Consider the following 27,436-nt stretch of genomic DNA (forward strand, 5'->3'; position numbering starts at 1 on the left):
TCCGTCTCACTCTCTCCATGTTGAAACGAATAACTTCTCCTCTAGCGGTCCTACCATCGCCCACTGCAGCTCTTCCCTCTGCCTCTCTGGACCGGCACTAAACCTGGAAGAAAGACGCTTTCCCTCCGCGTCGTAAAGTGTAAGTTTACATCTGGCTGCTCTTTTTTTTTGAGGGGGTCTCAGCGCCAACACGCCTAGAAGATATAACTGGATATTTTTAGCTGCTTGTATTTCAAACTAACGCGATGTTACTTGTTGAAAAATGGAGAAAAAAAAAACGACGCGGGGAATATGGTTGACTAAGATAAGAGGTTTTTTTTAAAACATTTAACAGGCCTGTTATCTGGACGCGGTTCACTTGGTTTTTGTAGTGGATCGCCGTGTGACTGGGCTACGTGTCTAGCTAGCGTTAGCCTCGTCCACTAAACCGATGCTAGCGAGCTAGCGATGCTCCATGCGGATGTCACTTGTTGTTACCCCCCAAAAAAACGACAAACCCACACCAAAATACCATTTATAACTCCTTTAATATATATATTTTTATTTCCTCCTGTGACTACACGGTGTGTCACTGTCGTCCGCGTCACCATAAACGTGTGATAACAAGTCACTTTAACCTCTATAAATCTAGTAGGTCATTATGTTTCGGTCATGTTGTAAATGTTCCATTCAAGGATTTTGTATACGCAGTATCTTGGACACTTGTCTTTGAGGTGGTTATAAAGCTGTCATTATAACGTCATTAAGGCGAGCCATAGTCATGTGTAGAATATTGTACATTCCAATTTTTTAACTGTTGATATTCCTACAGTTTTTATGTTACATGTGAACAACATCAACTATCTGGGATGTTTATTTTGTGGAACGTTTGTCAAAGGCGGGTGAGAAATGACAAGATGAGGTAATAACATGTAATTCCCTGTATAATTACACATTGTTGATGATCCAAGTGACCATTCTTTTTATTACCCCTTTTTTGCCATTTTCGATGGGAAAGCCACGAGAATGCTTCTGTGGCGGTAGAAAAGGCACTTCACTGAAACCCTTGTTGACAGTTGTTGGTCTGACCACCCATTTTCCACTCCACACAGAAACACATGAAAGAGACAAAAAGGGAATTGTTTGTAACTGAAGATGGCACGCTGCACCAATATTTCAGATTCCCTTCATGCCATTGTCTTGTCTAATCTTTAAAGATCCGATTGATTCATGTATACGGAATCTTGAAACTTTTATTGCCGGTGTTATAAACACAGTTTATGTCATAATAATATAACACACAAAAATAAGCAATATAAAAACAAAAGCAAGCACTATTGCCGCCACTTACACAAACAAATCAGCTAGAGTCAAATATTTGAAGAAAATATCCAATATTATTTTGTATTTGCGTAACATTTACTTTAAATGTTTGCATTTAACTATAACCTATTTTTTAAAATGATAGTGTACAATATTGTCCGACTGTATTATTCCTCGAGCAAATGATGAAGGCCGCCTTACACTTTAAAACATGCTTTTCAAGGACACTTTCCCAGAGTAGCTCAGGAACACATTAAAAAAACATTCCCATTGATGGCTGTGATTCCCTCGCACCATCTTCCACATAAACCACTTTTCCTCAGCCACCTATTATGGCCTGAATGGATCCAAAGATAGAAAACCTAATCCTGGGTGGTATGTAGTGGCTTTGCTTGGGACAAGAAGAACACTCAAATAAAGGGTTGTTAATCCTTGCGATAATTACTGTTGTATTTTGGTGTGTGGTTATTTTTATATATAAGAATATATCCTGTATATTAATGAAGTCATCATTTTTCATTACGTTCTATGATTGAATCAAAATAGATAACCATAAATACACTTTTGTATATACACATAATAATAAATATTGTATATATTTTTTTAATAATGCAACAGCATGAGCGTTGCCATGTGTCATTGTGTTGTTCCACTGAAAGTAGGTCAATAGATCAATAACAACATTTCTTTTCCGGTGTTTGATGTGTTGGTTATTTTTTTAACATTTTGGGTTTTATCCTCTAAATAATACATTCATTCAGCTATTACAACATTGAAAACTATTTTTGGCTGTGATCTTTAGTAGCCAGAGGATTTTTTTTTTTTCTTTTCCATGTGACCGTCTACCTTGAACTAAGCTGGTAGGGATAGTTAATGGTGTTGACCCTTAAGCTTGTCAACTAGAACTCGGGATTTGCTCTGCTGTGGATGACACACGCGTGATGGTGAATCCAGGGCGACAAGTTTTGTGTGTTATTGGAGTGGTCTGTGGGTGGTAGTTTGTGTTTTTTCAACTGCTTTTCTGGAGCAAAAATTGACAACAACAGATGTCCAGGCTCTCATGCTGTGCTATCAGAATTAAGGAGGAATAGCAAACAAGAGACTGTTGATGTAGAAGAGGAGGATCATCATATGACTGTCAATGTCCAGCTGCAAAAAAGTTTGTTTTTTTGTTTTTTTTAAATCGGGATCTGCGGTTTCAGTGAGCCTTTCCAACATTACCATAAAAAAAAAGAGTACTACAGTCGAGTCATAATTAAAAAGATTTAATGTCAAAATACAGGCCTTTACTCCCGACATGTCTACATTTAGACACAACTCTGTTATTTGAGCTCAGAGTAAAGAAAAGGCATCTGGGTGGAGTGTTTACTTAAAGATCTGAAATGGAGAAATTAGGAAAAGCGGATAAGCAGTTATATTTTCTTTCAGTGAAGCAAATCACAAAATATTATTGACCGATTCCACTTTGATAGCAGCACACAGTGTTACAATTTCACACATTTAATGTGTAGATGATCAGTTAAAATTCTCTGCAGATGGTCACGTGGTTAAAATGTTTGTCAGGGATTTTTTCTGAAAGGTCTCGGGTCAAAATACTTTAAAGTATCTTGCAATTTTTTTCTGACTTATAATTTGATTATGTATAATCTTTTTTTTCCCCTCCCCGTTCTATACCCTCACATATATCAATTCTCTTTACCTTTTTTTTTATGAGTGTATACAAATATGATTTCCTCCTGCTCTAAATAGATAAAACTAATCTCGTAAATGATTGATAAAATGAAATGTATCACAACCAACACTATAAATAGTATCAGGAAAGCCACAGTTAAACACATGTTATTTTGTGTTGATTAGTAGCTTTTAGTTGCAGCCCTTTTAAGGAACATCTTGGCAGATTTGAGGGTAGAAAAAAAGGGCTCAGTGCCACAAGTTTGTCAGATTAAGGCCAGTCTCTTGGAATGATTGGCGTTGTGCTCACCCCATGTCATTTGTGGATCAACAGAAGTAGCAAGGGTTTATCCTTTCAGTGTCTGTTTGAGGTTTGTTTAGTGGTTGTTTTGGATTTCATTCTTGCTTTTAAGGACTGTTCTGTCATGAGACAGCTGTTGCCGCGAAGCCCTGGGTTTCCGACGCTTTGACGGCAGCAGGAAAAAAATCCTCTATAGTCGACAACAGTCTAGACGTATGCTTTCAGATGGACGTCGGCACGATGAAGTCTATGTTACTGTATCATCTCAGACCCTTACAGAACATGAATAACTAATGACTAAATGACTGATTGATATTTATAACTGAGGTTATGGGCTTTGTGGGAAAAACCAATGCAGAATGGGGATGTTCATTAATCCTATGAACTAAAAATAAACTCTGACGTTGTGGAATATTTGCCATCTAGAAAACTTGCCCTTTGAAAGACCTCCATGAGACCACTATGACTTCACTCCTAATCTAATCCTACACTAAATGTCTAAAGAAGGGACCTTTTGATATATTTATATTCCCTGAAAAACATCACAGGCTTATTGGTCACACTTTTATTTATATGATATTTGAAATATTTCCACTCATGACTTTATTGTACCAAGTCTAAAGTTTTGTCATGAATATTTCCCTTTGATTTAGACATTTTGACCTTCATAGGTTTCTCTCTGAAGTCTTTGATCGAAGTACATTGAAACATGTTTGTTCTCAAACCTTTCTTTGGCCAACATTGTATTTGCGGGCAACCTTAAAATTGTAGCTGACCATTGATCATCGTGCAAATGGTAAAATTAAAAAATCTTTACTTTATTAAGTTTTTCATGTATAAAATAATAACTTAAAAATTGTTTATTAAGAATGATACGGTATTTTTAAACAGCTTTTTAATCTCGTCACAGACCTTACAAAAACGGTATAATTCGTATTTAAAGGAACCAAAGTACTTTTTAAAAGTACAAAAATAGTTATATAATAATGTTAATATGTGCAACCTAAAAATATTTGTTCTTTTTCAAACAATCACTGCAGTTACCGTTACAGTGTGTAGTGAAGGTTAATGCTTCAGTTTTCTTTTTACAAGTTGCAATATCTGCTGTTCGTCTAAAAGTTAAATCTAATGCCACAGATAACAGGCTCAAGGGTCAAAAGGGAACTCTTTATAAGCAATAATTCTTGTGTCAGTGTTAACTTTTGAGCCTAACTGGCCAAGTGCTTAGTCTACCAGGTTAACACATTTCTATATATTTTTTGTACTTTTAACATCAACCTTAATACATTTATTTAAGGCAATGTTCTTATTGATGTTTGCTCTGCTTCTATCAATTACTAAACCAAATACAATGTTTATGTACACAAGGCCAGGAAAATATTTGTTGTGTATTTTGTGTTCCAGCGACAAAGACAATACTGGAAAGTTTCGGTTGAGCAAAGTTTAAAATAAAAGTTAATTTTTGGAGAAGGTTATCATTATCCTTTTTCCTTTTAAGTGAGAATGATATTGTTTGCTGTTTTTTTTGTCTGCATAATCACGAATAAGACTTTTTGAGAATGATGTCTTTGCTCGCTTAAGTCTACGAGAAACATTTATTTTCAAGTACAATGTTATATATTGTCTTCTAGCACCTTAGCTTTTAACCCGAGCTTACTTTATGTACAGGTGCTACATTTATTGTATTTTATCCTTTTAACTTTTTTATTTATTTTATGCCACAGACATTCTGGTGCTGTTCTTAAAAGGCTGGCAACAAATGATTCTGAGAAAAAACACTGCTTAGTGTACAAAGATGATTTTGACATTCAATAAATCCACTACCACGTAGTATCTGTCAATACTAATGTTACTATTGAGTGTAGCTTAGCATTTTGTTTCACCAATATGTCAACTTTGCAGTCTGTTTTTTTTTTTTTTTTAGGTTATAGGGAATATTACTTTCATTTTGTTCATAAAATGCTGGTAAATATAAAAAAAAAAGAAGAATAATACCAACTTTGTAATTCTATATGTGGTATTGTTTGCTTTTTATTAAAAGCATCAACAATTTTATTTTACAATAGGTAATAAATAATATTTTAACACTGGTATCGGATCAGCTAATACTCAAAGCCAAGATATCGGTATCGGGACGATAAATGTCGGATCCCTACTTCCGAGGAAGTGATCACTTATTGGTCAATCCCAATTTTTTTTAATGTGTAGATGATGCTCGGATGGCTATTCCTAAAATGACGAAAGACTTGTTTTTATTCTTATATGAAGTTGAAAAGATATCTTTGCTATTGATGTGAGATCATGTGTATTGAGGATCTCTTGACAAATAAAGGAGATAGTGTCCCAACAAATACACTTTTGTTCATCTACACACAATTCCTTTTAACCCAATTGAAGACCATGGGTTTAATGGCTGGGCAGAATCTAGCCTGCACCTCTTCCTGTGAGTGGATCTTGGCAGTGTGTGCCCGGGAAATTGGCAAGCTCTTAGTGATCAGATCAGAATGCTGCTTGTGCTTGGTAATACAATAGCATGTGCGAGTGTTTTTGTCCATTAGCTGCCCTTCTTCTTGTGCTTTGTCTGGCCTTGATATTTTTTCCATTGAGTTCTTTAACCTAGTTACATTAATTTGCCAAATGATTTTCGTTTATTTCTTTTTTGTTTTATTTACAGGATCTGTTCTTGGGAGCTGCATATATGAGAAAAAGATGATTAATTTCTTAGTTAATATACAGTAGGAAAAATGCTGTGTTATGGTTTTTCAGATACACAAACTACTGCTGAAAAAGGAAGCTTCCAAAAAAAAAAATCCCCAAGATAGATGTAGCAATTAAAGTCTTATTGTAAGAATGTAATATTAGTGGTGACTCTCCTAAATTACTTTGTTCCACTTCTCTATTTTACTTATTGAGGAATTTTAGGTCATGACCAAATGACAGGGTAAGAAGGGGGTAAGAAAATGTTCACGATACTGTATCGATATTCAATAGCACTGTATCGATGTTTTAACTTTGCTGTTCTGTAGAGACGAGAGAAACTTTCAGTCGATGCATGAAAGTCAACGATAACAAACGTTCTTGTTAGGCTTAATGTTGACTTCATCATTGGAATCTGCCTCGATCCAATAGATAGAGAATTTGTGTTTAATACTGGTTAAATAAAGGCTGATAGCGCTGAGTTCTATGTATGTGACGTCAGCGCTAAATTTCAATTCAACAAACTTCAGGGCAAAAATACATTTAACCAGTTTACTTTAGTCATAACATGTTAAATGCTTTACTAACTTACTTTTAAATTGTGTCAAATTAGATCAAATCCTTTTTTTTTTTTTTAAACCAAAAATAATAAATAAAATAACTTTGAATTAAGGTAAAATGTTATTTCAAAGCTTAATATACATTTAACATCAGATTTTAAATGTTTAAATTGGATATTACTGTCACTCCAGGTGGTTTGAGACTGTTAATGCACTTCATTGTTTATTGTTAGTGTAACTTTATATTTTTGTTAATATTTTGAGAAGCACTTTCCTACAAGCACTTTCACATTTGATTAGAAACCTTTTTTCTAATTTCTTTTTTGTAAAAGCGAGAAAATCTGTTATTATTAAAATAAACAATATATCGTTGTTACTACAGTATTGCCATATATTGCAATATATTTTTGTTACTACAGTATTGCAATATCGCAATATATCGTGGTTACTACAGTATCGCAATATATTGTTGTTACTACAGTATCGCAATATATCGTTGTTACTACAGTATCACAATATATTGTTGTTACTTCAGTCTCGCAATATATCCCAATATATCGTTGTTACTACAGAAACGCAATATATTGTTGTTACTACAGTATCGCAATATATCCCAATATATCGTTGTTACTACAGTATCGCAATATATTGTTGTTACTACAGTATCGCAATATATCCCAATATATTGTTGTTACTACAGTATCGCAATATATTGTTGTTACTACAGTATCGCAATATATCACAATATATCGTTGTTACTAAAGTATCACAATATATTGTCGTTTCTACAGTATCGCAACATATCACAATATACTGTTGTTACTACAGTATCGCAATATATCGCAATATATCGTTGTTACCACAGTATCGCAATATATCGCAATATATCGTTGTTACTACAGTATCGCAATATATCGTTGTTATACAGTATCGCAATATATTCCAATATATTGTTGTTACTACAGTATCGCAATATATCCCAATATATCGCGGTTACTACAGTATCGCAATATATCGCTGTTACTACAGTATATATATATATATATATCGTCACACATGTATTCTGATTCGTATCGTATCTCCAGATTATCTCCAATACACAGCCCTAATGTTAAACTTTGTTAAAAAGAACATTTGATAATTTCCTAACAAGACAAATACTATTCTGTGAACATTTCTGATTTCCCAGGAACTTGGTCAGTCACGCGTTATTAAAGTTGAGGTGTGAAATGAGAAAATTGTGTTGAACATTGTTTTGGAAAAGCGTGAAAAGTTTCAGTTTGAATACAAAAGCTTTATAGGTTTGATTACTTCTGTAGTTTATAATTATAGATGCCATTGTTCCAGGTGTTGCTCACCAGATCTATGACATCTGTCGTCGTACATTTTCTCTGCCAGAATGTTTGAGAGAATGAAAGCATATTGTTTTTGGTTTTAATGAAGCGACAGGTGTGCGAAGTCTGCACACAGCTTTTGCTGTAGGATCAGCGAGGAGCTGAGGATGGGTGGGGCTTGTTGTCCGGCACAGTGGTGTGATCAGGAGGAGCGCTGAGATGGAGGAAGACTCTGGCACTTGTGTGCTTATACTCTGCGAATGGAAGTGAAACCTTACTCCTACTTTCACTTCTTTCTAGGTGAGACAGGCGGCTCCAACAAAGGCTTCTGGATGTCGCGTCTCCTGCGGATCAGGTGAAAGGTAAGCTGAGCTCCCTCGACTGCTTCACTCTCTAATAGCGCGACAGTCGCTTTGTTTTATTTACTGGTGGGTTTTTAAGGCCTTAGTTTTGAGGTGTTTGCATAGGTTTCCTTGTTTATTTTGTAAAATGACAGCTGTCACAAAAAACAAAACAAATGTTCAACTACTGGACTACCAATATACTATAGATACAAATCTTGATTACTTTAGTAGTTGTATAGTCACTTACCATAAAGACAAATTTCATTTATTTTTCATTTTCAATTCATTTTTTTTTATACAAAAAACGCTTGACAAACGTGATAGTTTCTATCTCCCACCTGAAATTCTAGTTTAGGTTGTTAATATGACATTGATCACTTGCCTGGTAGTATCATGACTTGGGTTTTTTCAATACAAATATTCCATAAGTTGAAACAAGACCTCATGTAAATGATGCTTGGTTAGATATGAAGCTAAAAATAAACATAACCTGTTTACTATTATTTTATTGAAAAATATTTCCAACATTTATGATATTTAATCTCATCGTTTAGAAAAATTTAAATTTGCCAAAATAAAATTCTGACTGATGGATTTTTAGATAAGTGGTATAAGCTGTCAGGAAGCATCCCATAATGTCACGTTACATGACCGTGTCGTTACATTATGTAATCGTCCGTTAACATAAGGAAGCGTGTTTGAGAAGCATGTAGTGTTAAGAAAGTAGTAAACTGGAACAATGGAACGAATATGTTTCCACCTTGACTCCAAAGTATCTCCGTTAAATACTGCGACCGAAAAAAATCAAGGTTTGTTTTCACCTGCACTTGCACCTGCACATCTTTTAAAAAGAAAAAAGATTATTGGATGTTGAGTGCTCAGTGCTCACAAGCGTGTACTACCCCATTCTACCATGAATCAATAACTCTCGCCGGGGGGAAATGTTGTATTTTCGGTACAGACCGTGCTGCTTTTTGTGATATACAGGCAGGCCTAAATGTATGTTTGTGTTTAAGCAGCTTCTTGACACCTAAATATGAGTATTTCAGACATCTTTAGTCATTAATTATCAATCTGCCGTTCCCAGGTTCAGGATGTTTATTGACGATAGTGTTTTCATGCTATTCTAGAATGCAATGGTCATAATTCAGATAGAATTTCCAAGTATTGCATTCAATGTTTGCCAATTTTCAGCCTTTATTATTTTCCACTGAATGCTTTTAACTCAACTTCTCTTTGATGGTAAATTACAGCAATTTCCGTGCCTCGACCTGGTTCTTCTTTAATGGTTGCTCCCAGTGCCCGAGTTACTTAAGCCTTCTCTTCTCCAGCTAAAAGACAGAATAGCCTTTTGCCCTTACCACCACACTTGCTCCCAAAGGACCTACTCTGCCTTCAGCATGTACTAACCTAATCACACTGACTCATTTTGTCTGTTTTCCTGAGCGCCGCCACAGCTCATAATTGCCTTTTGTTGCTGCATTTCAGCGCAGTGTAGCAACCCTCGGCCCACAACGCAACGAGCTCTTAAGCCGTCATGTGCTAATAGAAAAAGCCATAACCCAACCCACAACTTAGAAGAAGCATCCATTTTCCGACTATTCAGTCACAAGAATATGAATTCTAAGAACCACTTAATTCAATCTTACCATAAATGTTAAAGGCTGCACTTTAAAAACGACATGTCTATCTCCGTTATGTGGAAAACCTGGAGTTGTCGATGCTTTGTTTTAGCCCAGTAATTTTGGGTTTCTTTGTTTTTTAACTTTCTTTTATGACTCAAGGCCGGTTTATTGACCCGGATTATTTTTACTGGGTTTAGTGAACATCTAAATTATTAGCTTGAAGAGATCCGCAATGTTATTTACATATATTCACCTTCAGCTGTGAGGAACAACATATTTAAGTGGAAATGAGTATTTATGTCTAAATAATATTTAAGACAGTAAAAAAACAAACTGACATCAAACATAAATGACTGTTGAAATCAGTTGGGTGCTTAGAAACAGCCAAAGTATTTTCTAAGATGACATTTAAAGATGAACAGTGACAATGCCTCTCTAGCATGTGATTGGAGAGCATTCCAAACAAGAGAACCTAAGACAGAAAAAAAAACAAAAAACATCCCTTTTCCTTCTATTTTGGTTATTGAGATGAGACTTTCCAATGCTGTAAGAAATAACTGAAGAATTAAAAATACAAAATACAAAACTTCTTGCCAATCAAAGAAAGGAAGCTTAAAAACAATCTCTCTTTGCAAAGACAAACTGCATGGGAAATGAAAATTAATGATTGACACCAACAAATAGACAGTTGCTTTAGTCCAGTCAAGACATGATTAACGCATGTTTTTCGGAGAGTATGTTAGAATGTTGATGGAGATAAAAGGACCAGGCCCTGACAACTGTGCTAATTTGAGACTCTTATTTCAAACCAATGTCTCTCTTGTTAGCTAAAAATAATGGCGTCATAAAGAGGTAGATAAGAAAACAACAAGAGTTTACCAGTATTGTTACAGAATAATGAATCTTTTGTTCATATACCTGCAGCAAGACAATAAGTGTGAGTCGATCCTGTCATGTGTCTGGATCTTCAGGCAGCAATGTTTGCACTTTACAGCAGGTCTTCTCTCCCTCAGGCTGAACCAGAAACCTCTCCCCAACCCCCTTGTTGGGAATTCTAGGTCTCATTTACAGGCTATGTTTACCTTGCTATTTTCCCTTCTCCCTGACAGAAACCTGTGTTCGCTAAAGCTCCGTGTGCCGAGGGAGTTTGTGTCTGCTGCAGGTCCTAGCCTACATACTCTCTGCCCCTGTTAAACACTCCCCCCTTTTCCATCGACATGTGCCAGTCTGCTTGTGACCTCCCTAGATTTAATCAGAGCGTACATTTACTGACAAAAGTTGAGAAAATAACGGGGACAGAAGCTGTAAAATTTGAGCAAGCCTGTATCTATGTCATTGTGGTTTGACCAGGGTTTGGAGAACCAGCCTTGCTATTGGTTATGGATTACCACACACCCAAGGAACAAAGGGACTTCCTATTTCTATGTGTGATTTAATGGGAAGTATCTGGAAAGCATTTTTTTTGGATGCAAGTTAACTGCACCCCTGGACAGACCCAGAATAGAAACAACCCGACCACACATCCGCCCACAGAGGGTCATAAAATTAGCTTGTGTCTCCTTTTTTCGTAACAGTAAACCTAGTTTTAGGTCTTGATCTGAAATCTCTTTCTTCATCGCGCTTATCACAACTCACTGGTACTGTATGCATAAAACTATTTTAGAATGATGGATATAAATATTTAACTTGGAGTGGTGGTTGATTTTAAGGTTTAAATAATAGATTTAACTAACGGAAATGAGGATAACTAGAAGTTGGTCATTTTGAATTAAACATTTTTCTTCTTGACTCTAATATTAGATCCAATAATGACTCAAAATAAACATTTTGTTCTGTACAAATTAGTGTTTTTTAATGTTTTAATGCATTTATTTAGGATTATACCTTTCCACAATATGTGACCAACAAAAAAAAATCTTCTTTACACACTGACACTAACTTGTTTTTTCCATTGTGTCATTTGACACATTTTTAAAATTATACGCAAAATTATACCCTTATACGCAAATAAAAATCAAAACCTATTTATCATTTCACACATAGTTTCCTTAAGAGCCTTTTTCTATTTGCAATATCATTACTAGAACTTTTTGTAGCAGTCGAAAGACAGTATAACACGTTCCCATATTTCGTTTCTCTAATAATTGCAACAATTGTCACCCGATTTGCTTTTTAAATTTGATTTTAAATGGTGCTAACAACAGCCACAAGTGCCACTGAAATGATCTATGGTTGCATCTTCTTCAGTCTCTCCGTTTCTCTACTTCCACATTCAGCCACCATTCAAGAGCAGACCAACACTGGTGTTTTCATGTTCATTGTTAATTCATACACTACACTGCCCGGGAGTCTATTGGTGTATATGTAGGTCATACGACTATCCATCAGTCCTGTCGTCATTGGAGACAGCGTTGGAGGGGAGGGAGCGGGGGGATAACAGACAAGTGAATTGAGCAGAAATGTGGTGCGAGGATCGAGGGAGTGTGTCTGGACTTAATCTGTGCCATCATATTAAGAACAGCTGGCTTGATGATGGCTTTTAGTGTCGTGCAGCACTTCCAAGCTGAGCACAAATTACAGTGCTAACACGTTGAAGCACATCAAGGCTTAGCCATATCTTCGAATTTTCTGAGCTTTATAATGGGTTTTTTGCATTTAAAACAATACTTGATCCATCATTATTTTCATTTAATTCAAAATATTTTTTTGTAATAATGAATAATGTCTATACATTTTATATACAGAACAGGCCAAAAGTTTGGACACATCCTTTCATTCGATGTGTTTTGTTTGTTTTCATCACTATTTGGATTGTAGATTATCACTGGAGGCATAGAAACTATGAATGAATACATGTGGAATTATGTACGGAAGCGCAGTACTGTGAGAATTCAAATTACGACCCAGACCCGAACAGCTAAATTAAGAGAAACAAGTGACCATCATTACTTTAAGAAACGAAGGTTGGCTAGACCGAGAAATAGCAAAAACTTTGAATGGGCCTTTTAGGTGTGTCCAACTTTTTGGCCGGTACTGTATAATTTTCCCTTTAAAAAAAAAAATCCACTATGTTGTGCCTCTTAAACCGGTCTCGCCTTTCAGTGTTTCTGCACTGTTGGAGTACTGATCGTGAAAGGTATAATGCACCATGTGACTGCTGAGTTACTTGCTCACCCCTCTAGAAGGTAATTTTCGGTCAGCCAGTTTGTTATTGTTGTTTTATCCACGTCCCTACCCAGAGTTCAAGGTTAATATTTGACACGGAAATGTGTGTTTTTGACTGTACTGGGTCTGCTATTCAACTGTTATCTATTCAACAAGAGGTTGATATCTCTGTGAAAATATTGACTGAGCTCTTGTGTACCGTGACTGTGGGATTAGGCTTACACAAGTGTGGAAAGTGGTTTTTACATATATCAATAGAATGTCTTTAAAAAGGCAGCTCAATGTTATGTATTCAGCACTTACCAATATATATGTTGATGGCCTCAGTACATTCTTACAAAATGTGTTTTAGAGATGTTAGAAATGTTTAAAACACTGTTCAACAAAGCCGTTTTTTTTTTGTATGTCATGCATAAAACTGAAGTAATTGAATAAAATGGGTAAGATTATATGGCATCTTTGACAATTTTGATCAATATCTTGATGTCTAATGTTTTATAGAATATGGTGTGGTTTCACAGTGAATCTGGGCCTTTTTTAAAACCAAATTTTATACGTTATTTTATTTGACGTTGAACAAAACGGTGAACCTTGCCCTGCCTGCTCTCATAAAAACTCACAATAAATAGAGTGTCACAGAATGTCATCCTGGACCTCAAATTGAATACCCCTGTTGTGCAGAGACTGGTGGTTGGTAAACTTATACTGAATTATTTGGAACACTGTAAGAAGTCCGAAAAACATGTCCACCTAAATCTTTGAAAATAAAGAAGTGCTTTCCTAGTTGGTCCCACAGTAAATGACATATTAACTGGGCTGCTGCCTCCAGTACAACCCTCATAAAGGCAAGGATGCCGCACCCTTGTGTGGTCTGCACTACGTAACGCGCTCATACTCAGCATCCGTCCTGCAGCTGTGAGACGCAGCTGTGAACACTTTTCTGCGTGGGTCTGCGTATGTCTGAGCAATTATGTGATCCTCCCTAAGGCTTCCACTGTAAGGAGCAATATATCAACATGCATCTACCAGTAATGTTTGTCGTCCCTCTGTCCTTCCACCCCTTGACTACACACATACATGCACAGACATTGTTTACTTTCTACATTTAACAGTATAGCTACGTGTTTTTTCATATGTTACCCTATGGGCACTACCCCATAGCAATTTTAGGTATGTTTTTAGACCAAATAATCCTCCTTTTTTGCAATAGTGCATCTTTCATTTATGTTCATAATTGAGACACTCAATGCTTCCTCCCTGAAGTAATAAACAAGAAGCTCGTCTGGACGTATACAGCGGGAAATTGGAGAAAGGAATCAAGATTCCGGAGGTTCACACAGGGACGTGAGGTGGAAGCATGGGAGGGGAGTAAAGCGGTCTTTAGATTGGACCGCTTTCCTTTTCTCGTGCATTAAATGCTATTTTAAACCAATATAAATCAATTGTTTACAACTGAAACAGCCCACTCCAGCCGCGGAGTTGAATAACGTGGGAGTTTGAAGAAATGAGTCGTTCTGAAAATATCCTTGAATCGAGGTTATGTAAGACAATTCTTGGATGTTTATAATTCAGGGGGTGTAGGAGGAAATACTTTGTCAGAGGTAGATTGTTTCTTTTCTACAGTTTCATTCATTCATTCATTCATTAATTCGCAATATCCGGATACTTTAGGATCGCACTAAGAATAAACTCGTCTTCATTGGTTCCCCGGTCAGAAGAGGATACATTTGCACTCGCTCTAAATTAGTAAAGAACAAGTGACAACATGATGCTGCAGAGCCACAACTTAATCCTGCTCGCATCAGCAGGGGCCGCGCTTGCCCTCAATAAGATGTGCATCTTATTAGTTCCCTCTCCGTGCGTATATGATGTAAATGTCAAAAGCAACTGCGGTGTTTCGGGCGCAGTGCTTCAATGATTAAAACGAAGTTGTGGCCGTGCAGCGTTAGTCAGCAGTTATCTACGAAATCGTCTCCTCGCGGGAAAAAGAAAAGCAGCGAGTCCTCCCCGTCATATCCGCGGACAATGTGAAGTCGGAACCGCATGTCACGGCGGAGAACAGTGTCATTATGTAGACATGCTGACATGTTGTCTTACAGTAGGTCTTTGTTAGCGCTCGAATGGGTGTAGCTGCGGGGGTCCAGAAGGTCTAATGGATACACTGGATGGAAGGAGGTGGATGCTGTGTTATCATTTAAAGCACTGATCCTTGGAAACACGAGTCATGTCAGTGCAAAGCTTGGATTGAAGAAAGCAGTGGCAGATGGAGTGATTGGAGATAATTGAGTGGAGATAAGAGAGATTGTGTTTTTTGTTTTTTTTTACTTTGTGTCTGGAGGGCTTTTGTGCCAGGAAAGGACAGTGGACTAAAGCATGTTGGCATTTAAAAAAAAAAAAAAAAGTCTGTCCCATTTTATGTTTTCAGTGGGGTACTTTGATGAAGGTTTTTTAGTCGCTATCACGTTAGATGTTTTAATTTGGGCTGCAAGTATCAAATCACATTTTTTCTACAGAATAATGTATTAGTATTTAACAGCACTGTATCAATTTTTCTAATTTGTATTGTTTATTAATTAATTGTTTGGCCTTTAAAAAATGTTTTATTTTCATCTTAGTTATTTTATGGTTTACATTCCAAAAAAGTGTGTACAAACTAAAATATATATATATTTTTTTACTAACAATTTACATGCAAATATTTAGTTTGTTCATTTTTGTGTTGCAATTAAACTTGGTGGCAGCTGTTATTATGTCCTCCACAGCTAAATGAAAAGTGAAATTCTGCGAGATCCCAGCAATTACTAAGGACAAGAGGATACAGTTGACTACATCAGCTTTTACAGCTGATATTTGGACATATTTTGGTTTAAAAACAAATGAAAACAGTTCGCCAAGAGTCATGTGGTCCGTAAATTCTGCAACACCAGAGTCAAGTATTTGGACAGTACTACAAATATATCCTTGTTCTTACGGAGTCGCAATATATCATAATATTTTGTATCGTTGCTGCTGTTTCGTGATCGCTGATCGTGTCTTTTATGTTGCAGAGGGCGAGCAGGTGGCCAGGATGAAGGAGGAGAATCTGTTCCATCGGAGGTTTTCTCTGTGCCCTAATGCCACTTCCCCACCCAAAATCGACACGCGCTCCCTCACCCGAAACTTGTCCTACGGAGGTGATGACGACCTGTACAACATCAGCCCAGGTAACACAAGAGTGTGGCTTGACAATTAAAAATCGAGCTTTTCGGCCTTTATCGCCTTCTGTTATGAGGCCAGCTAAGTTTATGTGTTTGTGTGTGCTGTGGGTTTTTCCTCCAGGCAGTGAGACAGACAGACACAGCCTCTCCATGCTGAGTAATGAACTTAGTCCTGCCCTGTCTCCAGGCAGCAAGGTAGGAACAGTGATACCGATTGACCAATTCCTTCACCGCTCACGTCAACTTATTGACCGAGTGAGCTCATGTGTGTTTTCCTCTTCAGTTAATCATGTTTTCTGAGTCTCTACTCGCTGCCAAAAGCAGGACTTGTTTCCACGTCCATCAGTTTGATAGATAATGTTTACTTTAAACAAGTCCAGGCAGGGTTTGTTTGTAGAAACGAGACCCAAATTTGACCAGTTAATGTAAAAACAAATTGTCCGGCCTTGCATGTTTGACTAATTTCCTCTTTTATTGCATGTGTTTTAAAGTCAGTTAGCGTTGAAATCATGTTGCTCAAACTATTTCCCTGGTTCTTATCTTTTTTTCATACCTGTAAACTACATTTCTAGAACCCGAAACAAAATTGAATTGCTAGTTATACTGTGCTCAACCCCCACCCACCCAGATGAGCTCCTTTCATGTAACCAATAGAAACATAGTTGTGGCTAACACCAAAGAAGGATGCACAGCTGACATACACCAAAAACCACAGTTACTTCCTGTTTACACAGCTTAAAAGATGGCAGTTAAACTAAGAAATTAATGAGAATGTGTGTTTATCTATTTCGGAATTTCCCTTCGTTTGATGAGAATTGAAGTGCAACACAGTCTTGCAGAGGGACTGAGAAATCCCCAAACTTTGGATGACCTGCCTTCATTTTGTTAACTTGGCAGCATTGCTAATCAAAGGGATACAGACTAGCAAAGGGAGCTTCTGTTTCAGTGAAAAGATTCTTCAGATGTAATCAGTCTTCTGTTTTTAGCCCAAAAAAAACCAGTCCATTTTATAGTGGGAACTAGAATAGCTAAATTATTTGGCAGTCGTTTTATTGACCCGACGCCGCCGCCTCCTCCCTGAGCTGATATCGATGTTTCCTTTTATCTTGATTGGAATAATCTATTATTGCTTCATTACTGAATCATTCCATGTTGTTTTCATTTGCTCTTCCTGTTTCTTCCCACCTCCCACTTTTCCTGTTTATCTAAATAGGCAGGGCCGCATTTTTTTTGTCCTGTTCATGCACGCAAACAGAAAAATAAAATAATGTTTTGAGTTATTTCGACATTTAATTTGATACAATGTAAAAAAAACACTGAGCTAGGAAGTCAGTGCGCTCTTGACTTTGTATCCAAAATAAGACAATTACTTTGTTGCCACAACTGTCCAACCAACTGCTGCTCGACTGGACACTGTCAGCTGTTGCTCATAAATTTAACTTCTATCAATCTCATTTAACGCCGTCATGTTTTTAGGTTTGAGTTTAATGTTGGAAATCCAACAGGTTTTGAAGGGGGTTTAGTCTTGAGACAATGTTCAGGTTTGTAAGCTAAATATTCTTTAGTAATGTTTGACATGCTCTTCTTACTCCTTCAGTCGGAGTCCAAGATGTTTAATGGACTTGAAAAAGAATGCCCCTCCCCAACGGAGAAGCTGGCTCGGAAGGAGTCCCTTAAGGTGAACATAGTTTTCCAAAACAAGTGATTGTGATTTATTTTTTTAGAACGCCAGGTGCTAAACACGGTTGGTAATTATTAATACACACGGACATCTGTTTAACTACAACACGTCCACAGTTCATTGACAAAGCTTGTTTTCTATTAATTTCTTGTTTTTCCAAGTTTAATTGACCACATTGATGGTCGTAATCAAAAAACGCTGGGTACAATCAGTTAGCGCATGCTGCCCTCTAGTGGATTGAAATAAACCCTCGATGTTAATCCGTGGCTCTGATTTGTTTTTCAGGTCCAAAAGCAGAATTACAGACAAGAGAAGAAACGAGCAGCGAGAGAATTGTTCAGTGCACTAAAAGATCCGAGTGTTGTCATCATGGCTAACTGGCTAAAGGTAAAGTGGATCGATATACAATAATGTTTTTTGGCAACTTGGAAAAAAAAAAACACATCCATCTTTTATTTATTTAGATTCGTGGCTCTTTAAAGAGCTGGACTAAACTATGGTGCACCCTGAAGCCTGGGGTTCTCCTGATATACAAGACCCCGAAGGTAGACCATTGGGTGGGCACGGTCCTTCTAAATGCATGCAAGCTGATCGAAAGGCCCTCAAAGAAGGATGGGTTCTGTTTCAAACTCTATCATCCACTCGACAAATCCATCTGGGCCGTTAAGGTATCGTTCGTTTAATTTATTCAAACCCCAAATCGTGTTTCTGCTTGGCTTCATATTGTTTTTATGTGTTCAGGGTCCAAAGGGAGAGAATGTTGGCTCCATTACTCAGCCTCTACCAAGCAACTACCTGATCTTCCGAGCTGCCTCAGAGTCTGACGGTAATTGAACAACTGTATAAATATGTTATTAAGACTCATTGTTCCCGCCTGCTTATGTGTCAATGTCTCTCCACAGGTCGGTGCTGGATGGATGCCTTGGAGCTCGCCCTCAGCTGCTCCAGCCTGTACAAGCTGACTGCCAAATCAGGGAGGGAGGGAGATATTGCCACATCTCCAGAGTCTTCCCATATTCTTCACCTCCTCCAGTCTGCCACGCTCACCGATGCAGAGCTGCTACAGTGAGTGTCAGAACATTTGTCAAAGTGCCGTTTGGAATGCGACTTTCATTAGTTTCTCTGTCAAAAACCCCAAACTATGCAGTGTGGAAATTCATCTTTGCTGTACAATCTTTCCATTTTTGTGTAACTAATGAGAACAGGGACGTTTGAAACTAGTTATAATGTTGCAAAAGAGGCGTTGGGTGTGACACGTTGCGATCTTTCTGACATCATCTACTAAGGCATATTTCTAAACATCGTCTTTCGTAACAGCTCACTCGCCCCATTATAATCAAGCAGCACCTTCTGGTCAACGTTGATGCGTCAGATTGATGAAGGATGAAAGGGCTTTTTAAACGGAAGACATTTTTTAAATGATGTTTGCCACCTGAGAGTGCACAGGTAATTGCTGAGGTCAAACATGAGGCAGGGCACAGTTAGAAATGTAAGTAATGTGGGGAATTAAATGTCTGTTTAATGAGAATGGGAATGACTTGGTGCAAGGAATTGCTCTTCATGAAAAGAATCATGTAATAATTTCAATAGCTCCTTATGTTGACTTTGATTATTATTATAGCATTGTGAAATGAAAGAAAAAAGTAGCGCTTTAAATTCTAATGTATATTATAGGTGTGCACTATTTACTTGGTTTCAAGTGTTGTGTTGTTTCCTGGCCATGAAAACGGTTTGTTTCATTCCTCTGTTTTTTCATTATTCATGAAATGAAAAGGTAAAATAGGAAATAAATATAATTGTTTATAGTTTTATTTAATTCTCAATCATTTTCAATGATTTTAGAAGGCTTATACGTAGTTTCGTTAGTTAGTGTTTCTGGCTCCCCCTAGTGTCAGTAAAGCTGTAGTGGAGCTTAGCGGTTGCCATTTTACTGTCTGCAATTTTGTTTATAAAATTAGATAAATGCTCTTGGTGTGTAGTTTTCTGCTTTAAATTCCTTTAACTTCAACTCTCAGTATTCCTTATGAAAATACCGCCTCTGTCCCGCTGCTGTAAAGCAGTTTGGTGGTCACATGACACTCACCGGCTCTCCACAAAATAACAAACATAGCTAGAAAGTTCCAAAACGTTGTAGATATACGTTCTAAATAAAAAGAAAAACAACTTATTAAAGAAAATGTTGCATATTAATAATGATAATGACAAAATGGTGCATGTTTTTGCTTCAATATCTGTACAAAAAAGAAAGAACTGGGTTCCTCAATTGTCTTTAAAGAAGGCTGTGGCTACTGTATGAGTTTAGTTCAATTTAGTGCCTGAAACTATATTCGAGGTTAATTAATTAATGAATAGCTTAAGATTTTCTTGTTTTAGCTGCATTTTGAGCTAAGTAAATAACAAACAATTATCATGTTCAACCTTTAGAGAACACTCCAAACATGTGTCACTTAAATCCATAAACTTATCCAACCATATCTTTTTGCCCCTCCTTCTCTCCTCCTCCGTTCCTTGTCAACCAATTGCAGCAGCCCCATTAGATCACCTGACTAGCTGCATAGCAGGAAGATAGAGTAGAATGTAAAGCACTCGCCGCCTTACAAGAGACAACATCAACGCCTCTGTGATCAACGCTCGCTCCTAATGCAAATTCCAGAAGCAGGTGTGCAACATTTGAGGAGACAGAGCTGCAGTCTTTAGAGCTCGGAGGGAGGTTTTTGTCTTTCTACACTGGAGAGGGAGAGAACAGACTGTGCTACTGACCTGGTAATGTCAATGTTTTTGCTAAACAATCGTTTCTATACGTGTTTGAGGAGCTGCTTTGTTCCAGGGTGTGTTTGAGTTAAACCGTGTGAGTGGATTAGCGAAGATATACAGTGCAGGAATGTCACTTTTCTGGTTTGTCAATCACTTCGGTTTCCACAAAACTAAACCAAATGTGTGTTTTTTTTTTAATTTAACATTATTTAACTCATTTAGTTTATTGCCATTTTTGTTATTTTCTGATGGAAGGATGTTCCTTAATCCATGTTTTATTCTCCGTCGTTGACGAGTAAGCCCCACTTTGTCATTGATAACGATTTTTTAAACAACTTCAAACCATCTAAATCCCTGTTGTTTTTGAGCTTTGTTGATTTTTGACAGTTAGATTCTTTAAATATGACATTATATCATTGGTTTCTCTCATGGATATGAATTTTATTTATTCATTTATTTACAGTCATTTACCTTTCAACTGTCCATCATGACTTTCCTGTAATATGGGATGTTGTCGTTTAGTAACTTTAGATCCATACATGCTTTTTATTACTCCTGGCGTTATTTTAGGGTCAAGGTGACCCAAAGCCCGGTTAACAAAAGTGTGTGTGGTATCCCTTGTGTCGTCTCTGGGTCAAGGTGAACGACCTCTACCACTGCATATGTATTTTTGGAAGCCAGGGAGGTCGTTCACCTTGACCCAGAGACGACACAAGGGATAGAAGAAAAGCCTCTAGTTGCTAGAAAATGAAGGAATGAACCAAACAAACAATTTAATCTTTCTTATGAATTAATTACACAAACACTGGTGTCTTAATAATTCGCAATCCAAACATGAATAACGGTCTACTGTGTTTGTGATCTAATCATGCGGCGGGCCACAGAAATTATTTGGCGGCCCAGTTTTGGCCCCCGGGCCATTAATTTGCTTACTGCTCTCGTCTTTTTCAGTTGATTCTCTTTAACAGGAAATATCGTTGCCATAGTAACCTCGTTCAGACTGTCTTTATTTTTCTTTGGAGGAAAAAAGAAAGATCAACGTTGCGCACTTTAATTGAATTTATGTGAAAGTAAAAGTGTTTAAAGCTTAACCTTGGTTTTTTGCATTATAGTCGTTTCAAATTTGTTTCCGTAAAAAATGTTTCTCTTATCATTTACTCACAATTCTGGTCAAACATCTTTTACTATGGTCATCCAAGGTATGACCTTAAAACAAGTGTACTCCTCCCCACTGCAGGTTGAACGAGAGCGGGGTACTCGGAAATCACCACATGGACCATGACGGCTTTTCAGACAAGTCTGAGCGCGAGACCCACGACGACTGGGACACGACGGCCAATGAGAACGGCGGGCGGCTGACGGAGGAGAGCGACATGGACCAATCGGACGAGCTGTCTCCCGTTTCGCAGGCCACGGCGTACATGGAGCAGGGCGCAGAGGAGATGGCGGAGGTGAGTCCCCCCTCAAGTCAGGTCTTCATCGCTTCTATTCATCTACAGCCTGAGTGTTGACGGCTTGTTTTTTGTTTTGTTTTTTTTAGGCTGGCGAGGCGTCACTGGTGGACACGGTGTCGGAGGAAAACAAGGGTCTGATCTGGGGTCTGCTGAAACAGCTGAGGCCTGGTATGGACCTCTCCAAAGTGGTGCTTCCTACATTCATACTTGAGCCTCGATCTTTCCTGGACAAACTGTCTGACTACTACTATCACGCTGACCTGCTGTCACAGTCAGTACTTATTTTTACTCTACACAGTTTTCTTTGTTTGTTCCATTCCTAACTCTTTCTGTGTCTCCTTCTAAAAAGGGCGGTGATAGAGGAGAGTGCGTATGGCCGCATTAAACAGGTTCTGCGGTGGTACCTGTCTGGCTTTTACAAAAAGCCAAAGGTACGTTTGCATAAAGATGGTTTACCATGTCTCGTCCTCGATAGATTTCCATCACATTGCTCTGATCATCGCGGAGTCTTTGTGCTTATTTTAGATTCTGTTGATGCGAGTGCGGTATTTTTATCCTTTCAGGGTCTAAAAAAGCCTTACAACCCGATCCTTGGAGAAACATTTCGCTGCTGCTGGCTCCATCCCGAAAGCAACAGCTGCACCTTCTACATTGCAGAACAGGTTAATAAAATGTTCATCAACTTGTTCATGTCTTTATGCTGGATAACGAGGGTGCGGTGGAGGTATCTGATCAACTGTTTTATTCCCACTCTTCCAGGTGTCCCACCATCCGCCAATCTCTGCCTTTTATGTTTGCAATAGAAAAGATGGTTTTTGCATCAGCGGGAGCATCTTGGCCAAGTCCAAGTTCTATGGTATGGACTAATATTTACTATTAAAGGAGCAATATGTAACATTTGAACAGTATTTTGTTCGAGTGTCTGGGCGGATTCTGTGCACTTCATAGCAATGACTTTCCTAAAAAAACGTTTTACTTTAATGGTTACTATCTATGCTATAAAACTATACAGACATGTATTTATTTCCATAATAGCTAAATGACAGTTTGATGTTTTGGAATGGAAATGGAAAACCACTCCAACAAAAGCCTTACTTAATGTTTTTGTAAACAGACGCACATGCAGACTGGCAGCTGCTGCGGTTTCCATGACCTTGCAATTACAAGCTTCTAACGCTAGGGGGGGGGGGGGAGTGAGGAACAAATGACGTGGGGCTGGACTCCAAACCTCAAATATTTAAGTTCATGATAAGACTTGCTTAAATGTGTCTGTCTGAGCAACACTCCCTTGTTGAACTTCTCATAATATTTTGGGGAAAAATATGTTTTAGTCTTGTAAATACTTAATCCTTTTCTTCTTCTATGATCTGCTTGTGTATGAACGTCTGCTCTCTCCGTGACCAGGAAACTCGCTCTCTGCTATTCTGGACGGTAAAGCTCGGCTGCTCTTCCTCAGCAGAGATGAGGAGTACGTCATCACCATGCCCTACGCTCACTGCAAAGGTATGTTTTTTTCGAGGTCACATGTTGATTGAGAACTGAATGTTAAGACTATTACACTGGTTTCACATTTAATATGATTCTAGAAAGTGAAACTGTTTGACTTCCTTCTGTATATCGTTTTAAATTCTTACATTTTTACACCTAAATATTAAATCTTTTATCAAAGTTCATGATCTTGATGTTAGATCTATAATGTCTGGTTGTCTTTCGTAGGGATCCTGTACGGCACCATGACTCTGGAGCTGGGAGGGAAGGTGACCATAGAGTGTGAGAAGACCAAGTGTTTCGCTGAGCTGGAATTTAAACTCAAGGTAAAACTGAAATGTGATTGAAATGAAGGTTTCGGTTTGATGTTGAGCATTTTCTGTCCGTCCTCACAGCCCATGCTCGGGGGCGCCTGCTCGGTGAACCAGATCTGCGGGAAGATCTTCGTGGCCGAGGAGCTGGCGGCTACGATCGACGGACACTGGGTAAGTTTTTGGTGTTTCCAGAAAAATTATTGACGGCATATGTTTTGTAATAGCTGTATAATGATGATGGTGATTTTTTTGTTTGTTTGCAGGACAGCGAAGTGTTCATTCAAGAGAAGCGCACAGGTCTGAATGAGTCTTTGTGGAACCCCAGTCCTGAAGTCCGAACCTCCCGGCTGAAGAGACAAGTGGTCCAGTTAGACCAGCAGGGAGAGTTTGAGTCCGAAAGGTGAAACTTTTCATTGACTCACTAAACAAAGAGTTGATTCAAATTATAATGTGAATCTTCCACGTTCTCAGGCTGTGGCAGCATGTGACCAGAGCCATTATGGATCGGGACCAGAATCGTGCAACTCAGGAGAAGTATGTCCTGGAAGAAGCCCAGAGGACGGAGGCCAGAGAGAGAGGAGACCGACCCTGGAGCCCTAGACTGTTCCATCAGGACCTGCTGACCAGCGACTGGACTTACAAGCACATCGAGTACGAGTCTTGACTGGTCGATCGAGTTTCGTTGTCGGTCTTTGCTAACAGATTGACGAACGTACTTTTTAGAGTTCAACCTTGGGATCCAGAGAGAAGTTTGGTTCAGTTCGAGAAGGACGGCGTGATCCAGACGCACGAGAGGCAGCGACGCAGACGCCACAACGGACTGTCGTACAGCCACAGCTGGGTCAACCAGCAGAAGGTGAGGGAAAAAAAAAAAAACTCATTTATATCCGTCGCTTCTTCTTACACGTCGCGTTCCTCTCAGGTGGAGCTGAACGGAAAGCACCGCAAGGCCAGCAGTCAACCTTCCAGCTGCAGCCAGAACACGGAGAGCAGCAGCACCACACCAGAGCCCGCACACGAGTCCTCCGACAATGAAGGTACAGGTTCATCACGCTCGGAAATCAGAAATATTTGAACAGGAAGATAGAAACTGATCGCAGAAAAAGCTCAAATATCTGCAAAAATGTTTTGTTTTCATAATAAATGCATATTATGTAATATTGAAAACTGGCAAAGAACATCAGACATGCTTTGAATGGGAAATCAAGGGTTGAAAAGAAGAACATTCATTATGGTGAATCTATACTTCAAATGGGGTAAAAATGGAGTTAAAATATGTATATGATAGTTTAATCAAAGGTAACATAAAGGGCATTTTTATGGTTTAAACTAGCAAAACAAAGGTACAATTAAAGTGAATGTAGAGTAACTACATTGTTAAAATGGTTTAATAACAATACCATGTATAGTAATGGTAATAAGGATGCAATATATACATTTAAAATCTCATTTATTGCTATTATTTATTAAGTAAAAAAATGTCAGGTTTGTCTACACATCACAAAAATAAAAATGTACTCGTCGCTGTTGAATTTCTAAGAAAATGTGTTGTGATGTTTTAACTTTCAAATCCATAATATCCAGGGACGTCTGCATGTTCAATAACCTCAACTGTGAAAAATGTGTTCGGTTCACAAAAGATTTTTGCATTAATGTCCAATAAGTGTAAATTCCAAATAGAAAAATATAATGTTGTGCAACTGTATTAATGTAAGAATTACATTCTTAAAATAAAATCAAAGATATCATTTATAAAACATTAACACCAGATGCCAAATGTTTGCCGAGTTCATCCCTCTTTTTCTCTGTTAGAATTTCCCAGCCAATGTGCTCGCTGCAGTAAAGAGGTGAAGGACATCGCCGCCCTCGAGGCTTCAATCACGTCCATCCAGAAAACCCAGAAGGACATCCAGAGGTGAGACTCGAGAGGATCATCTCGCCAATGACTCGTCGTCGTGACGAATAGACTCATTAATCGACATTCATCTCCTCCACAGAAACGTGTTGGCTCTGAGTCGACAGCTGTCGCGTCAGAGGACGGACGACGACGGCTCGTTGCTCGGCGGTCGCCACTGGCTGATCCTCTCCGTCCTGCTCCTCTCTCAGCTCCTCCTCAACTACTTCACCTGAGTCGACACTACCGTACCCCCATCCTCCCCTCCCTCCCCCCCCCCTCGCACTGATCCGGCATCAGATCCCGCCTGCAAGCACAAACTCTAATCAGCAGAGGGGGCTCGGATCTCAGACTGATGCTTCAGTGAGGACCAACGGGAGGAGCGAAAAGGACAGCAAAGCAATAAACACAGCCGCCTGTCGAGTCATCTAGCCCAGAGCGACAGCGCCCCCTAGTTAAGCCAGACTGCAACAGCACCGGCACCCGTGCACTTTTGACAGAAGAGGGACGCAGAAGTAGCTAAAAAAAAAGAATTTCAATAAATGAATGAAGAAGGATGGATTTGTGAAAAGAATGACAGAGAGGATGTTTTATCATTCCTTAGTGTCTTTTTTATACCACCCTGCAATACCGTGTATGTATGTGTGTGTGTGTGTGAGTGTGTGTTCACCTTTCTTCTACGGTGGGCACTTCTGTGCAGGCAGTTCTTCACTCTCCCTTCACTACAGATTTTGGGCCTTAATGCTAAAGCCAAAAAAATAAAATAAAGGAGAACGACGTGTACAAAAGCAGAGAAGGAACATCTAACAGTGCAATTCTGTGTTTTATATATCGATGTGCGCTCGCGTCCATTCTTGTCTTTTAAAACGAAGATCATACCAAAACAGTATTTAGATGAATTAGAAAAAGGACAAAGAGTTCTTGTTTACAGGGAGCACTGTGTGTGTGTGTGTGTGTGTGTGTGTGTTAGTCGTAACACCGAGAGATGTGGTCGTGTAGAGCCGGCGTGTCTTTGTAATCGTGTGCCTGCTGTGGAAGGGAAAGCGAGCAGAGAGAGACGCTTTGGACGAGAAAAGTTTGTGTGTCCACATCATGTTCAAATGTTTTTAAAGATGTAAACACTTTGTAATTTTGTCTTTTCTTTTCAACCAATTTGTATATATTTGTCTTGACTCACGGTCTGTGTTTTTAAAAGAGATTTCCGAATGTATTTATTGGACGAGTAACTCTGGTGACTAATCAAGAAATGTAACGATGGGGATGTAGACCAGGGGGGTGACAATCGAGTGCCGCGGACCGCCTGGAGCTTAAAAACCGTTTTGTACAGTAAGGCCTGGTTTTGGATTCAGGTCAGGACCAGGTCTTATCAGGGTCGTCGACATTTTGAGGGACTGACTGTGTGAGGAAGTGCATGTTTTGACGAGAAAGCCATCACAGTTGTACCACAAGAAAACCAGATCTGTGACTCTGGTGAGCACCACTTTTTAATCTCCTCGGTCCAGCGTTTTCCCTTTTTTTTTTTACTTGACTGCCATGTGAGGATTCTACATGCCACTTATGTTTGTTTTTCAGTACAAAAGAAAAGAGAACATGCCCCATGTTTTCATGAAAAAAAACGTATGTACTGTAGCACTACAGTAAAACAATTTAACCAA

The 27,436-nt window shown here is 38.5% G+C and overlaps 1 protein-coding gene across 3 annotated transcripts; it reads left to right on the forward strand.

Annotated features, from left to right (window-relative positions):
* On the forward strand, positions 1–27,436 carry osbpl5 (oxysterol binding protein-like 5). Of its 3 annotated transcripts, none has more exons than XM_087796674.1 (23): positions 1–139; positions 8,166–8,227; positions 16,047–16,202; positions 16,318–16,391; positions 17,794–17,874; positions 18,163–18,264; positions 18,342–18,545; positions 18,619–18,703; positions 18,780–18,942; positions 21,869–22,082; positions 22,172–22,356; positions 22,435–22,516; positions 22,649–22,747; positions 22,845–22,941; positions 23,490–23,588; positions 23,802–23,899; positions 23,969–24,058; positions 24,151–24,287; positions 24,359–24,538; positions 24,611–24,743; positions 24,810–24,924; positions 25,700–25,802; positions 25,885–27,436. In XM_087796674.1, the coding sequence occupies exons 3-23, from the start codon at positions 16,067–16,069 to the stop codon at positions 26,015–26,017; spliced, it is 2,610 nt and encodes an 869-aa protein (XP_087652800.1). In that variant the 5' UTR covers positions 1–139; positions 8,166–8,227; positions 16,047–16,066; the 3' UTR covers positions 26,018–27,436. The 3 variants fall into 3 exon arrangements, with proteins under 3 accessions (XP_087652800.1, XP_087652801.1, XP_087652802.1); XM_087796675.1 differs by lacking the exon at positions 1–139 and adding an exon at positions 833–901; XM_087796676.1 differs by lacking the exons at positions 1–139; positions 8,166–8,227 and having other exon boundaries at positions 16,053–16,202; positions 16,322–16,391.

The sequence above is a fragment of the Callionymus lyra genome, chromosome 8, assembly GCF_982586985.1.
Source record: "Callionymus lyra chromosome 8, fCalLyr1.hap1.1, whole genome shotgun sequence".
In the NCBI taxonomy this organism is placed as follows: domain Eukaryota; kingdom Metazoa; phylum Chordata; class Actinopteri; order Syngnathiformes; family Callionymidae; genus Callionymus; species Callionymus lyra.